Genomic DNA, 15772 nt, shown 5'->3' on the forward strand with positions numbered 1-15772 from the left:
CACAAGTGTTGTTTTCAAATAGATTTCACAATCCTGTCTTTCTAGATCATTGCCAAGAAAAGAGAAACCTTTCTATTGGGCAAAATTAAGATTTAAGAATATGCTTCTTTGATATTTTATTTCATGACTTCATGTACACACCCATTCGTTTAACTTATGCCGCTAATCATGGATATAAAGTTTTGGTTCTGCTTAATTAAGCATCTTGAATTTCCACATAAAAATACATGAAACAGTAAAAATATGTCAAAAGAATAAGTACACAGATACATGAAAGTATGAAACAACAATAAATGTATTCTCAAAGGAATAAAGGGATCCTCCCAAAATTTTCAAATTTCTTTTTCTTAGCAACTTGTTATTTAATAGTGATTGATATCCAGAAAAAAGTATGAACTTTCTGTTGAAAAATCCATGGCTATGAATTTGATATTCTTCAGATATTCCCAGTTTTTTTTACTAACCCCAAAGCTTTCAATGTCAACTCTTAGGATACTACTAAACATAAATTAAAATTTTTTTAAAAATATATTAAAATATATAAAATTTTATCACGCGCGTGGGACCCACGCGCTTCTTTTGATGTTTGGCTAGCGCGTCAAAGGAGGGGACAGTGGGATGAGTAGGATGCTTTTAAGTTTTACCCCCTTCTTTGGTGACATCATTAGCCCTGAAAAACTTTGGAAAGGACAATTGGGTCCCCGCAATTTGTAAGGAAGTGTTCTGCACGTGTGAAAGGCCCAACACATATGTAGTGGTGCAAACATAGACCAATCCAACTCTCTCACTTCACACGTGCAACACAGTCTCATAAACCTCAACTATTTTCTTCATTATTATGCTAAAAACATTTGAGTGTTTGATGATTTGATGTCTTAATCATCTCAGGTTTTATGTTAGTGGCTTACTTGGCCATCTATCAAGATTTAGTGAAGCACTCAATCATAGTTTGTTTACCAATTGGATGAAAAGCCCTATCCATAAATTATTATGCAATCCGTAAGTGGAAAACAAGTTTTAGGTGAAAATTGTCTTACACTATTTTGATGTTTTCATTATGTTACCGTGAAATGTTAAAGGAGTCACCTCTAGAATTAAAGCAAGCTACCCTTGTGGCTTTGACAACATTTTAATGACATTATGAGACGATTTTATACAAAATTTTGGCATAAAGAAAAAGTAAAGAGTATTAGGAGATACTATAAGATATAGTAAGGTTATAATGTCAACAAAATAATGAAAAGCGACCAAAATCGACAAAATCATATAGCTTAAGAAAAACAGACGTGCTGGAGTAAAGCTATAGGACTTGTTATAAATGGGAAAGTAACAAGATGATAATTGACATTTAACCAATCTCTATAACTTCCATACATTTTCTAGACATAAAAAGAAGTAGCAGCTAGTTTGTTTCTTTTAATTTGGTGCTAGTTAGTAGTTACTAATTCTAAATGAAACTTCATAATGTGTAATCTTCAATCCACCATCGGTATAAGTTACTTTCATTTTTGGATACCAAGTCACGCACTCACACTTGACACAGGATCACAATTAAAAATTTAGATAAGATACTATGGTTATCATTCTCTCCACCTACAAACAATACTCGAGCAATAGAAAGAACAAAAAAATGAAGACACAAGGATGCTGGAAAATATTACTTGATGAACTTGAATAGATGGAGGAGCAGGACGAAGTGACTGATGCTGCAGCTGACCAAATGCTGGAAACAAGTTTGATAGATGCATTGAGTCACTCTCCTATAACAAGCAAATCAAATATCCCGTCAAAAATAATACAAAGTAATAATAAGTAATTCAAACGCGTATCATTCATCAAATCATCCCTGCCTAACTGATTTACAAGGTAGAAAAAATTGAGTTAAACTTTGACCACTTCTATCAACAAAAAGGAAAACTGACCCGAAAAAAAAAAAAGCATCATCTATCATTTGTTATTCACTTTGTGGAGTAAAAAGATAAAGAAGAAAAGAATTCATATAGTATCGTTGGCTATTTCAGTATTTACAAGATACCTTTGAATTTTAGTTTTTACAAGTATAATATCCTTATACTAAGCTCTTCCATCGGCTCTCCCTTGTCCATAAATGGATGTTGAAGCCTAGAAGTTTCCAACTGTTTTATGCTTGATACACTCCAAATTAATTTTATCTCTAAAACAAAACACGACATAAAAATAACAAGGGAATCTATCGATACTGTATGAATAAGACTAGTTTTGAAGGGTACATTTGAAATACTAGGAGTACCTTAAGAAATACATAAAGATAAAGGGATAACTAGAGAAAATTTTGAGAAACAGGACATGAAAAGAGTACTCCTTAAGATCATAATTGAAGAGTGCAAATTGATGAGAATTTGATGTATTCCTGATTGTCTACCGTAAGTAGACATTACTGTACTGTATATGACAAAAAGTAGCACACAAAAGATACCCTGGGAAAAGAATGTAATTGTCAATGACCACTAACTCTAATCAACCAATGACAAAGGTTTATTACCTCCTTGACTAATTAATCCTCATCAAGTACAACTAGTGACCAAGTTGATACTAATATTTCCTTATCTCCAATAATATAAATATTAACCACTTTTCAAACTTTGTTTGTTATTATTTTACTAAACTAAACCGTATCTTACGTCACTTTTCTTGAAGTATAGCTTCTTGTTATCTCATAGTATAAAGTTGCGAACACTTGAACCCTCCTTAACTCCTCACTGGTACGTACATTACGAGCACCTAACTAAGGCTTGAACATCCAAATTAAAATCGAGTGGGGACAGTGGAATCATTAACCAAGGGTAGATAACTTCTTTGTGCAAACCTAATTAGGTTTTTTATGGTTTTGGTGTAAGGAAACAAAGTTGGACCCCCTTTAAGACCACCCCTAATGCTAGCCATCCCTTCTATTCAATAGCTAGTCAATTAAACAAATCAAAATCAAAGATCAAATATTATTATATAACTGGAAAATTGTCCAACTTGGTTACTCTATAGTTTTAGGTAATGATTCTCAAGTACAGAATAATTCCCAACGCAAGCTGACAAAATTTACCCTCACTTTTTATCAGATCCTGAATTACACATGCAATATATAATTCAATAGTTAGGATTAATTTAATTGGCTCCATCTTATAGATAAAGGGTATATAAGTAAATGTAAAGCCATTTTATAAGGTTAAGTGACATTATATTGAAAGTATATGGATGTCAAATCTTAATTTGTCTTAATGTCAATATGCTGTTTAAACTTTAAAGTAAGGAGCTAAAACAATTTGTAAAATACTTTTTGCTCAATAACACAAATAATAAAATAACTTCAAAATTTTCACATACACTTAGGAAAAAAAAGTATTAGTTTTTGCTCTTCATTTGATGATTAAATATTCAATAATTATTCAAATGAAAAAGGAAAAAAAAATAAAAACCTTTGAGTGCACCATACACCCAAGTGTATGTAACAATCTATCCCAAGGACGAAGTATTCATGAATGCATACATGGAGACTCTAGACTTCAACATAGCAAAGGTTCTCCGAACATTGTTCAACTCCAAAACCTTATTAGGAAGATTTATATAAACCCTCTATCCAAAATTCTAAGAGGCATGTTATCTAGACCTATAAAAGTTAAGTATTGTACACAATATTACATGGACCATAGTTATGATAATTGAACACTCTATAACCTCTACAACCTTAAAAAAGTACTCCATATAATGTTAAAACACAAAACTAACGATACTTTTTCTAGACATCCTAAAATACAACTTCGTATATATATGAGTAGGGCTCTACTTGGATCAAACTTTGTACTCGTAAGAAATTATATTATAAACTTATATAATCTTAAATTAAGCAAAAGTATTATTTATTATCCAAACTTATTTTCTTAGTAAGCAAAACTTGTGCTTTTGAACTTAATAACATATCTAAACTTATTCTTGTATTAGCTTCTAATAATAAATTAGCAAATATATTACAAACGAGTATTTGGTTTTACAAAAATAATACTCCATAACAAAATTACATTAGAAATTTAGAAGACCCTGCTCATTAAAGAAATAACCCAATATTGGCAATACACCGTACGAAATATTATTAAATTAAAGAACTTGGAACATTTTATACCTAGTACTACACATACTTCGTATTGAATAATTTTCCTCGGAAAAAGACAAATAAAAAATAAAAATATAAATAAAAAAAACTTGAACCAAATTCACACTAAAAAAAAGAGAAAAATCAAGAAAGACTTACGTTAATTCTAGAAGATGAAGAAGCATTACCACCACCATCACCGCCACCATGAGTGGAAGAACCACCATGATCCAAATTCAGGCCCAAAGGTAAGCCCAACCCCATTCCACCTCTGAACCCACCAATACCAAGCCCAACATTCACACCTCCATGACCCGACCCGTCTCCCGGGCCCAAGCCCAACAAAATTGACGACCCGTCACCTCCACCCGACCCGCCACCTACAAACCCACTACCATCACTTCCACCACCCGTATTATAACCTGGAACTGATAATATTTGCTCAAAGAATTCATCTCCTAACCCTTCATGATGATGATGATGTGGTTGATTATTCGCCATTTTTAGATTAACCCAGAAAAATTAAGCTTCTGGGTATTTGTAATTTTGATGAAAATTTGATTGATTTTGGGTAATTTGTTGAGTGGCAAAAACAGGGGTTTTGTTTCTTGGTGGGGTTTAAATGTTGGAAATTTTGAAATATTTTGATGATTTTATACAAGATTTTTGGTGGGTTTATGGTTAATGAAGAGAAAAAAAACTGCCCAAATGATGTAATTGATGAATGATGATAGATATAATGTAAAATATAGTGTGAGAAGGAGAAAAAGTAGAGAGAAAAAGGGGGAGAATTATGGGAGTGTTTTCTGGATTATTTTTGTTTATTTTTGTTAAATTAAATAATTTTGTAGTTTATTAAAAAAAAAATGGTCTGACTTGTTCTAGTGAGTGGTATTTTTGGTGATTAGTAATATAATTAGTAGTACAAGTAGTGTAAAGTATGAGAGAGACCAAAAAGGAATAATACTAAAAAAGGATTAATTTTTTAAATATTGAATTGAGTGTTTGTGTGTGTGTGGGTGGTTGAAGGAATTTTTAGGGGTACAAACAAACTGCCTCTTGGAAGGTGTGACACACTTCCCAATCATTCTTCCTTTGCTACCATATTTTTTGTAGTTAGCTACTTACACCTTATGTTAATTTCAATTATTGGGATTTGTTTGAGTTATTAAGTGAAGTTTAGTTGAGGAAGTACAAGATTGCATTGGAAAGGGAGGGGGGTATTTCTCACAATAGTGTTACACATAGTACCATTAAACGATGTAGATAGTGTGAGAATGATTCTTGTCTATGTATCGTTTATGTGATAGTAAAAGATTAGTAAGGAACGGAACGTAGAGAGTTAGAAGTGATAGACTTGATTGTTAATGAAGGTCAGACTTAGGAACTTAAACCTATACATAGAAACTTTTTATCAACACACTAATCAAACAATGAACTTAATTAAAATGCCCTTTTTTATTTTATTTTATTTTTTAAATGGTAAACTATGGGGAAGGGGCCCCAACCCTATCGCAGGAATGGGGGTGTGAGAAGTCGAAGTCCCATCACATGAAGGGGGGGGGGGGGGAGATCGAGGGACTAACCATCCCTCCATCTCCTCACTCCTCCTATAATGCCCTTGTTTGAATTTGGCCATGGTATGGTTAATTTGGCCAGTATAGAGAGAAAGCAAAGCATGAAGTTGAGCACTTAAGTGAGAGTGGAAAGAGAGTAATCAAAGTAGAGAGTGAGAATGACAAGAGGAACATGAACAAGGACGTAGCTAGACTTGATTGTTAATGGAGTTCAGGCGTTTAGATCAAGTGGACTGAGGGCGGAAAACAGAAAAGTAAAAAAAATGTTATTAATTTTTTTTTCCAGATAAATTAGGATGTACCTATGCTAATGCACGAGATATATCACGTATATGTAAAGGTAAATGGTGTTGGAACTTGAAAATTATAGACTAGTATGCAAACTTATCCTTCTTTTTCGTAAAGAAATTGGAAAGTACAAAAATAATTTGAGTACAAGACTTGAGGGTTCGTGGTTGAATTGGCAAAACGACATTTTATTATTGAATCCAAAGTCTCGACAGTTAGCTCTTGTCGATAGTATAGATGACATCTCTTGGGGTTTTTGAGGGTCATGGCATGCTTTGGCTCTAACAATGCCTCGCCACTTAATATAACTAATAGAGAAATATACAAGATGTTTACTGAAAAAATAATTTCTAGAATTATTAGAAGTTAAACTTTATGGTATTATGTTCCAAAATCGAAAGAATGTGCATATTAACCTTAGTAAACATTACGGAGTATGTATTTCCTTACATAAAAATCATTATAGATGACGAAAAGATAGTGTTTGAACAGTATAATAACCAATGTGTTCCAAATGGCCGATGGCAATAACAATACATATGATCGACTAGCCACATCTATCAAATCCTAACCCAATGTTTAATGTATCTAGTAGTATACGGATTACATATAATAATTGTGTAAAGAACAAACTCATGCAAAACCATGAAACGTTTTTATTGATCATAGTAAAGCAATCATAACTACTTGTAAAGTTTGTAGGCACGAAACTCACCTAAAAACGGAATTGTAAAGACAAAGGTTGAAGAAAAAACGGAGGAAAGTAGCCTCTTTCTAAGTTTCTTTTTCTCATTTAATTAACAAGCATCATTTACATTTGTGGTACCAATTAGTTGCATATTACTTTTCAAACTTTTTTTCCCTAATTTTATTGATTGTCAACATCATATCTTATACGTCTCTCTACTTTCTCAATTCTATTTGTATTTCTAAACACGCAAATTACGGCCCTCACATATTTTTATTTATAAAAATGGCGGTAGAAAAGTCTGTGGTACCCCCTTCAAAAATTTCATTTTTTTTTATTTCACTACTTTAGACTACCAAAAAAGAGAAAGAGACTATATACGATTTACTACACAATAATATTTCCGGCTCACTTTTCCCTCAAAAAATATGAGGATATAATACATTACCACGATTATACCACACATCCAAATAACTCAAGGATGTCCCAAATAATTATCGCCTTTCAAAGTTTCAAAAACTTAATTAAGGTCTTGTGAAAAACTTGGGACGATGTTACCATAGACAGATCTGGATGGACAAAGTAGTTACCGAAACAGCTCTTCGGCCTCATTCTTCCACACCTACAACTTCCAGACTTGAGAACACATGCATATATATAAACTAGTTTAGCACATCTTGATCTTTGTTGTCCATGATATACCATCTTCTATAGGAACTTTGTTATAGTATATTTGGTTTGGATATAGCTCTAATTGCTAATTTGCTAACTTGCTCTTGAGATAAAGGGATCTCTTACACAAGTATTCGATTATACACATCATCTCGCTAACCATCACAAAAACAAGAAGAAAATGTATGAAGAAAATTTGGATTAAATGAAGTGGTAGAATACATAAATTAATTCACGAACTCTCTTTAGACGAAGAGACAACATTTTCTTTTTCTTCTGAACTTTCAGATGCTGATTTTGCCTCAATCACGTTGTCAGAAGATTCGGTGTCTTCTGGATTCTTGAGTTCCTGTTCAAACTCCTTTGCTGCCTGCAGTGAAAGAAAGTAAAGCATTCAGAACTGCTAACATACAAAATGAAAAATTATCAATCCTATCAATTAGGCAATTGTTGGAACAATAGACTCAATAGATATGGAACACCTCATGCGCACAGAAGGGTTAGGGATAAAAGAAAGGCAGGAAGCCTGAAATTTTATAGACTGAACCTATATCCACTGGCTTTAGTTAGACTTGCAAGAAAAATTACAAGAAACCAACAAGGCAAGACACAGATAAATCAGATTGATACACACTGAAGTTTAACTGCATAAACTACAAATTAAATGAGTGTTGAAACAAATCTGTATAGTATAGGGATTTAAAAAGAGGCTTGCAAAATATAAATAATAAGCTTATATAGAAAGGGAATGATCTAACTAACACTGTGCAAGCATTTCATATCCTTGTTCCCTATCCTGAAATGTGTGGCATAGAGAGAGAGAAAAAAAGAGAGAGAGAGAGAGAGAGAAATTAAAGGGTTTTCTTTAGTATCATATCAGTACTCTATGCTTCCATACAAAAAATGAAAGCCTCCGGTCATGGAAAATAGGGATGGGGAGAGCTATAATTAAAGTGCATTCACAGATAAGTTGGCAAAACACATGATGTATTCTCCTGAAGAAACAGTTACAAGTAGATCTTAGCAGATTTGGACAGTATCAGTTTGAAGAGTGAATCAAAGTGTATTATTCTGGATGACATGGATGTGAGAATCGAACTTTCAAAGTCCAATTTGACTGACCATATCAGAATTGCCTCACAAAGGGATGCCATGATACAAGAGGTGGTATATCTTGGAAAGATAGCCACCAACATTGAGATAATGTCTTCTCCAGACTACTTGAGGACAGTGAAAATGTTGATTTTTGTTTACTGATATAATCACTTTCCAAAAAGCAGCTTTGTATGATGCAGATAATTTGATATTTGATACATTGGCTACGCAAAATTATTCAGTGTTAACTTCTGTAACCCAGTCAAAAAGCATCAACACATCAATCTCCATTTTAAGGTTCAGTGATAAGATTTGCCTCTTACAAGGTATCCTAATAAGCTTGTTTCAAGGTTAAAATTCTAACATATGATGTGCAATAAAACATAGGGCTTATCTCCTACACATTAATGTATTCAATGTCCAAAAGAGGATAATTGCCCTAGAGGCATGGTTAATTTCAATCTAGACCTTTGACTGACTTGCAGAGCCCTAAGGTTCTTTAGTTCACTTTATTTCCACTTATATCAGGAAAATTAGATTTACCCAAGTTCAACTTACAGCTTAAATAAATTCGGATAAGTTCAATTAAGTTAGATGTGTTGAATATTAGCTGAATAGAAGGCACCCTAAGTGTCTAATTACAAAAAATCCTCTAGATTTTATGTGATTTCTTACCCTTAAGAAATGAAGTTTCATTTCTTAAGGTTGTTAAGTAACTGTAAAATGCTCTGCTGCGAATATCACTAGTCTTCTACTGATATTACTTTTAACTTCAGAGCAAAAACCTTTTTGCACCAGCTCTCCAATTGTATTTCAATATCAATTACTAGGGATGGCAACGGGTCAAACATGGACCGGATTTTACTGGATTATCCTTAACTATTTTAAGAGCTGCAAGTGAGTCATTGTTGTATCTAATGTCCAAAAGAGAATAATGTCCTAGACTTCAGACTACATTTGCGCAACCTTAGTTTCTAGCTAATGTAATTCCACAATACTTGAATAAAAAAATATTTTATAAAATCCTCTAGATTGATGTGCCCTTGATACAAGAAGTTGCAATTCTTAAGACTGCTACATGATTAGAGTCAAGTGATCCACTTAGAATGTCATTATCTTCTATTATTTTATTGTGATAGCTTGAGAGCATGAATTTTTTTTCCTCCTGCTCTCCGTATCTACATTGGTATCAAACTCTTGGCTTATTTCCAATAAAATTCTTCAACACTTATCCCAATTAAAAGATAAATTCCTTTTAGAAAATTAGAAGAAATTACCAAACAAATTTGTCGTATAGCACAAATCTTTAAACAGAGCAACCCAATGTATTTTTACCAAACAAATTGACTCTAACACCTTCCTGACAAAGCAAGAGTAAAAGATTCATACTCTACTCACTAGCAAGACACAAAATGCACACATGATGGGATAATGCCTTGCCTAAAACCCAATATTGAGTCTCTCACATGATGGGGGCATAATGTCTTGCCTGACAATGTATTTTTGCCTTGAATACAAACCTGGGTATGAGCTCTCAATTGCTTCACTTTTGCCTTGGATATAAAAGGTAGGAAGAAGGACCCCAAAGAATTAGCCTTAACTATCTTTAGAGTTTACAGCGAAACATAATCTAGGAATATGTTATGAACTAGCATAGCTGGAGCAGAATTTAAAGGAAAAAGAAATTATTTAGATTAAAAGATCTGAAATTAAAGTAAATTGAAGATAAACATCAAGTATTTAAAAGACCAGACTCTCTTCTCCCAAAGCTAACTAAGTAATTCTCAATTTTTCTTGTGATCTATTATCTTCCTACTCATATTAATTGACATCCTGATTCCTCTTCCCTCCTAAATTTATTTCTGCCCTTCTCCTTAAGTTTCCTTGCAAATTGCTGTGCAACTATAATCATACGGTTATACCCCTGCCTATGGCCAATTCATTACAAATGCTCAACAAATTAATAAGGTCTCTTGGCTCCCATTGATGAGTGTCCTCCTTAAAATGAGTATTAAAAAAATAAAAATGAGTAAATAACATTACCACTATTTCCAACTGGGAATATGACCAGCAACTGATAGCTATTAGAGAGTGGAGAAGAGAACACCAAAAGGTTGGTTCCCTGCCAAGAACCCTCCCAGTTTATTATATGCTCCACAATTATCCACCTATGATTTGAGCTTCCAAGAACTAGCATAAGGGACAGGACTACGATAGCACAACCTAGCCTTTTTCATTTGTGAACAAACTACCTACTTCCAATCGTGAATAATATAGACCTCATAACACAACCTACGATATACTGGGCATGAGGGCTTCTTCTAGATATAGGCTTTACATGAGCCCTAGACTCGTGACAGAAAATAAGCTAAACGAAGAATCGAGATCATATGTTTTCGTCATATCTCATGAGCAACCTGCACATTTAATTTTCCCACATTTCACGATCTCAGCTCATATCTATCTAGACACAAACTAGAATAGTTCCTTGAATGATTGAACTCCCACTACACTGAATTTCTGTTCCCAGTTTCTTGATTAATTCCATATGAGATGCTAGCACTTCGCACCCACACTGAACCAATTCTAAAGACTACACTTTTATAATTAATATGTCGGGATCCAGAATATATCCTTATCGTCATAAATTTCTATTCACTCATATGGCTAGTAACTTAATATCCCTTATAGGCTTTATAACTATAACCACTTTAAATGCCCCCCTTGTTCTTGTACAAAGGGATTACAATGTTAAGCTTCCAAGTACTGTTGACTCTATAGTATTGAAAAACTTTGTAAGCCAAAGTAATCCATCTTTACCTAAACACCTTCATATTTCTATAGGTATCTCATTTGGTCCCAGCCATCCTACAAAACATTTTGTTAACTCACCTTTTTAGCTTCAAACCTCATAGCGTAAGGGTAACAATTGTAGTTTCATATTTCATTGACCTCTTCCAAGTAATGTTTTTGTCCCTAATCCATTGAATTTGAATGGCTTATAAAAGCAAAATTTTCACCCATCTTTGGTAGTTAGCCTCTATACCTCAGCCACAAGATTCTTCATAATTCACCTTTGATGTATCTATGCAGAATCAAAGTTCCTAGGATTTTTCACTCCCTTAACCTTTCCAACCCGTATAAATTCTTTTATCATTCTTTGGTGTCCAATCTCAAAAACTATCTCCTTTGCCTCCTTGCCCAGCTTATAATTTTCTTACTTAGTAACCTTTTTCTGCTTTTGCAGCATTGCGCACCAGTAAACAATAGATTTTTCCTATAGCTCTCATCTCCATACTACCATGACTCTCTAAAAGTTGTCGAATCTTATTTGACACTATAAACTCGAAGATCATCCAAAATAATGTTTGAGAAAGGGAAAGGAGAAAATGTAGGGATAGTTCCCAATATGGAATCCATATAATTGTTAAGACACTAAATGATAGTAAAACAAGGATAAACAATCTATATGTGGTTTTTATATTACGTGACGGTATCTAAGGGCCGAGGGCATTCCAACAGCAGATATTTGGATTATACATTGTAAAATAGAATGGAGAATGGAGAATGTTATTTGGAGTCTTGGAGATCAAAGAAAACCACTAAATCAAAGAGGGGCTGGGTAGTGCACTGGTGTATATTATAAGCTAAAGACATAACTTTGGAAAAAGTGAAAAAAAAGGTGTTACCAAAGTATTTTTCCTATGGCTGTGCCTAAACATCTAAACAAGGCCCTTGGTCAGTGTGTTAATAATTATTTTCATTTCCTTCTTTGTGATCCGTAAAGAATGCATTATGACAAAACCCCTTATTGTTACATATGAAACAAGTTTCTATACCTCTATGCCAACCTTCTCACCAAAAGTGTAGGCGTCATTTCAAAGGAAAAATTAACCCAATAGACTTTTTCTCACCAAACCAGTTACACAATGTTAGAATTAGTACAACAGTGCAAGGGGTAGATCAAGGAAATAGTTATTTAAGGCAAGTAACGATGTTGCTTTCCTAATAGTAATTTACCGACCCTACTAGAACAATGGAGTTGCACAGTAGTTTTGTTGAGATACAATGAAGATCAATCAGTTTTGGTTAATCTAACAAGTGTTTGTGTTACTGAAAATCACTCAAATCTCAAAAAAGAATACTCAGAAGATATCTTAGAAGAGAAAACAAAAAGGATGGCACATTTTGATCATCCATCACAAAAGAAAGTCAATCTCTATTAATAGAGAAAAGGAAATCAGAGAATATCTTACAATTTGATCATCCATCACAAAGAAAGTCATTCTCTAATTATAGAGAAAAGGAGATACATGAAAAGGTGTCTAACCCCAAGAAGCATGACTTATAGTAAGCAACGGAAAAATCATGAATCATTGAGTTCGCCAACCACAAAAGAACAAGGAACTTTGGCATGAACAAACTTGCCACAGGTGAGCACAAGCACAATACGTCAATACATGCCCTTACATATTCTTACTTAGTTTCTATCATAATCAATTAACATTGTAACATGACCATATTGTTTTAACTTTAGACCTCAAAACAATTTATAATTGTAAACCCACATGCACAAACAGTTACCTAATTCGCTAATCTCCCAACAAAATACAACTTGAAACAAGCGAGTTGAATCAATTCAAATACTCTCTCTAGGTAACATTACCACATTTATAAGATAAATGTTTCAACACCCAATTCAAATACTCTCTCTATGGAATATGGATATTAATGCCAATATAACAAATTCCAAGTACCCTATCAAATATCAATATAGCTACTAATTCCAAATGAAGGTTCTAGATTCAAGATTTTTGCTCATTACAAGGTAGGAACTTTTTCAACATGATTTGGCCAAGCCATATACTATCATAGATTCAGAGTAACAACATCACTATAATATTGTGATAGTGGTTAGAACATGTTTTACCAACATCAAATTATTCTAACCAAGACGAGTCATTACATAGGTTCACTCAGCTCATGGCCAGCACTAAGCACCACTATCCTACCTCTCTACCCAACATTCCTATAAAACTCCATCATGTTCATTCCAAGTAGAGTCAATTTCGACTTTCGGTCACAATTCTCACAAAACACAATCCAATTCCAAACTTTCCAAGTTCGCGAATCCATCAACACACACACCCTATTCATTAATCATTCTCAATCATCTAATTCATCAACTACCTTAAAGACACACATCAAAACAATAGAACACATTTTCAATCATACCTTAGTAATGAAACTTATACTTGTATATCTCAAAATAAAAATACCATTTAATAGAATAGCAAAAAGATTATAACTTGAAATGAATTTGACAAACCTGTTGAAAACTTTTGATAGTTTTCCCAAAATTCCGACCAATTTCCGGCAACTGTTTAGGACCAAACACAAGCGCCGCAACCCCAGCAATAACAGCAAGCTCCGGCACACCAAGCCCAAACAAAGAGTTGCAACAGAACCCTTTTCGGGTCCGGGTTGCGGGATGGGTTCGGGCCCTCAAACCCAGGCCCGAGGTGTTGACCCGGAAGAAGGCGGTGGTGGTGGTTTGGTTGAGGAATAAGGAGGATTTAGAGGAAGAAAGGAAGGTGGGTTTTTGAGGAGAGGAGAGAGAAAGTGAGGGTGAGAGTGTTAAGATCTCCATTTTTGCAAAGGTTTTTGGTGGGTTTTTGGAATTTTGAGGTCAAGGGTAAAATATGATTGTGTTGGATAAGAGGTGGAGTTTGATAATTCATTGTTTTTTTTGGAAGTTTTTTGACTTGTTATCACAAAATATCCATGGGAAAATGATAGATTATTGATTATGGCTAATTGATTATAGTATATGTTGCCATGTTGATTTCATTTTTTTTATTTTTTTTATTTTTTTTTAAAAAAAATTTCAGGTTGGTTAGGAAATGACCTACATCGAACCGGAATCTCTCACCAATCTACTCGGCTTAAATTAACAAACTAGGCCCTTTGGGAATGGGGTAAAGATAAGGGAATCCCCACCCTCAATAAGCCTGAATTTCTCAATAGATCAAGTTTGCTTGGTATTTCATTTCGTATTAGTTTTTACATTTTCTCAAATGATCATATCGCAATATTGTATAGCATAGATTAAGGACCTGTTCACATTTACTTAATTTCAGTTCAGTTCAGTTCAGCTCCAATCAGTTTAGTTCAGTTCAGTTCAGCTCTTAATTTCCCTCTCTCATAAAATATTCATTTCAGCTCAATTCAGTTCAGTTCAGTTCCAATCAGTTCAGTTCAGTTCAATTCAGCTCCAATCAGTTCAGTTCAATTCAATTCAGTTCACCTCAATTCAGTAAATGTGAACAGGCCCTAAGGAGTACTTCATATTATACTCCATAAAACACTATTGTTTTTGTGATATTCATTGTCATATTATGATTAATTTAAACACATTTAAAAACAAGAAAAATTGATGTTACTAATCCCAACTATGGACATTCTATTTTAAACAATCCCAATTATTGATTAATTCATGACAGTCCCAGTCCCAGTCCCAACTATAGACGTGTCCTGCTTAACACAATTCATCGCTTAAAATTACAGGGCAAGCTGGTTACAATTGTGAAGTGTTGAATTTTTGTTGGCTTGTTTTAAAAATAAAAAATAAACAAAAATAACATGAAGATGGTGTAACGAGAGGGCGTGGGTGTTTAAACTAGTGTAGGATTAATTTTTGTTTAATTCGCCTTACGAAAATAAGACACGTGACATTGTTAAACGGTCAAATCGGTTAAAAATATGTTAGGGACCGTTTTGAGAAGAACCCCTTTAAAGTTAGGACCACTCAAACCGGTCATAGATAGGACAGCGGGTGTCAATTTTTCATAAACACTAAAGGCGTTTGGTAATTTGGTAGGTATATATTAGATACATAGTAGTCATAGTATGAGATAGAATTAGAATAAGTAAAATTCATATTTAATGTTTGTTCAAAAAAATTGCAGTTTCTAATCCAAACATACTCATCAGATACATTGTGGGAGTCCCAAGTTATCATGTTGATAAACAAAATTCGTTTTTCAAGTGACAAAATCGTTAATATATCAACAAAAATGTTATGTCAATATTGCAATTTCATAATTGTATCAAAACTGTGGGCTCGGATTTAATAATTTTTTTTTTTTTTTGTTGTTGATTTATCTACAGTTTAATCATATGATAAACTTGTATTTTCTTAAGGTACAATATGGTGTTTAGAAATCTAGAGGTGGGTATAGCTTCCTCTATCAAATTAAAACAATAAATTTAACTCTGAACAACAACCAAACACAAGTATTAAGAATCAAGTTTCAACGCCATGCAACACTC

General features: G+C 33.6%; 2 protein-coding genes across 2 annotated transcripts in view; both read right to left on the minus strand.

The window, feature by feature from the left end:
* LOC145603574 (transcription factor bHLH7-like) overlaps positions 1-4975 on the minus strand; it is a 7873-nt gene extending 2898 nt beyond the window's left edge. The window contains exons 1-2 of the mRNA XM_081659498.1: positions 4280-4975; positions 1662-1760 (exon numbers count right to left, since the gene is read on the minus strand). Of these exons, the coding sequence (XP_081515624.1) occupies positions 1662-1760; positions 4280-4621 (441 nt within the window). The 5' untranslated portion in view covers positions 4622-4975. The remainder of the gene's footprint in view (positions 1-1661; positions 1761-4279) is intronic.
* A 2076-nt stretch (positions 4976-7051) lies between these two features.
* On the minus strand, positions 7052-14148 carry LOC145605120 (sec-independent protein translocase protein TATA, chloroplastic-like). The gene is made up of 2 exons (XM_081661142.1): positions 13770-14148; positions 7052-7715 (listed from the first exon to the last, which is right to left on the minus strand). Exons 1-2 carry the CDS (start codon positions 14088-14090, stop codon positions 7578-7580), a joined length of 459 nt encoding a protein of 152 aa, XP_081517268.1. The 5' UTR covers positions 14091-14148; the 3' UTR covers positions 7052-7577.
* Between the last annotated feature and the right edge of the window lie 1624 nt (positions 14149-15772).

The sequence above is a fragment of the Chenopodium album genome, chromosome 22 (assembly GCF_948465745.1).
Source record: "Chenopodium album chromosome 22, dcCheAlbu1.1, whole genome shotgun sequence".
NCBI lineage: Eukaryota > Viridiplantae > Streptophyta > Magnoliopsida > Caryophyllales > Amaranthaceae > Chenopodium > Chenopodium album.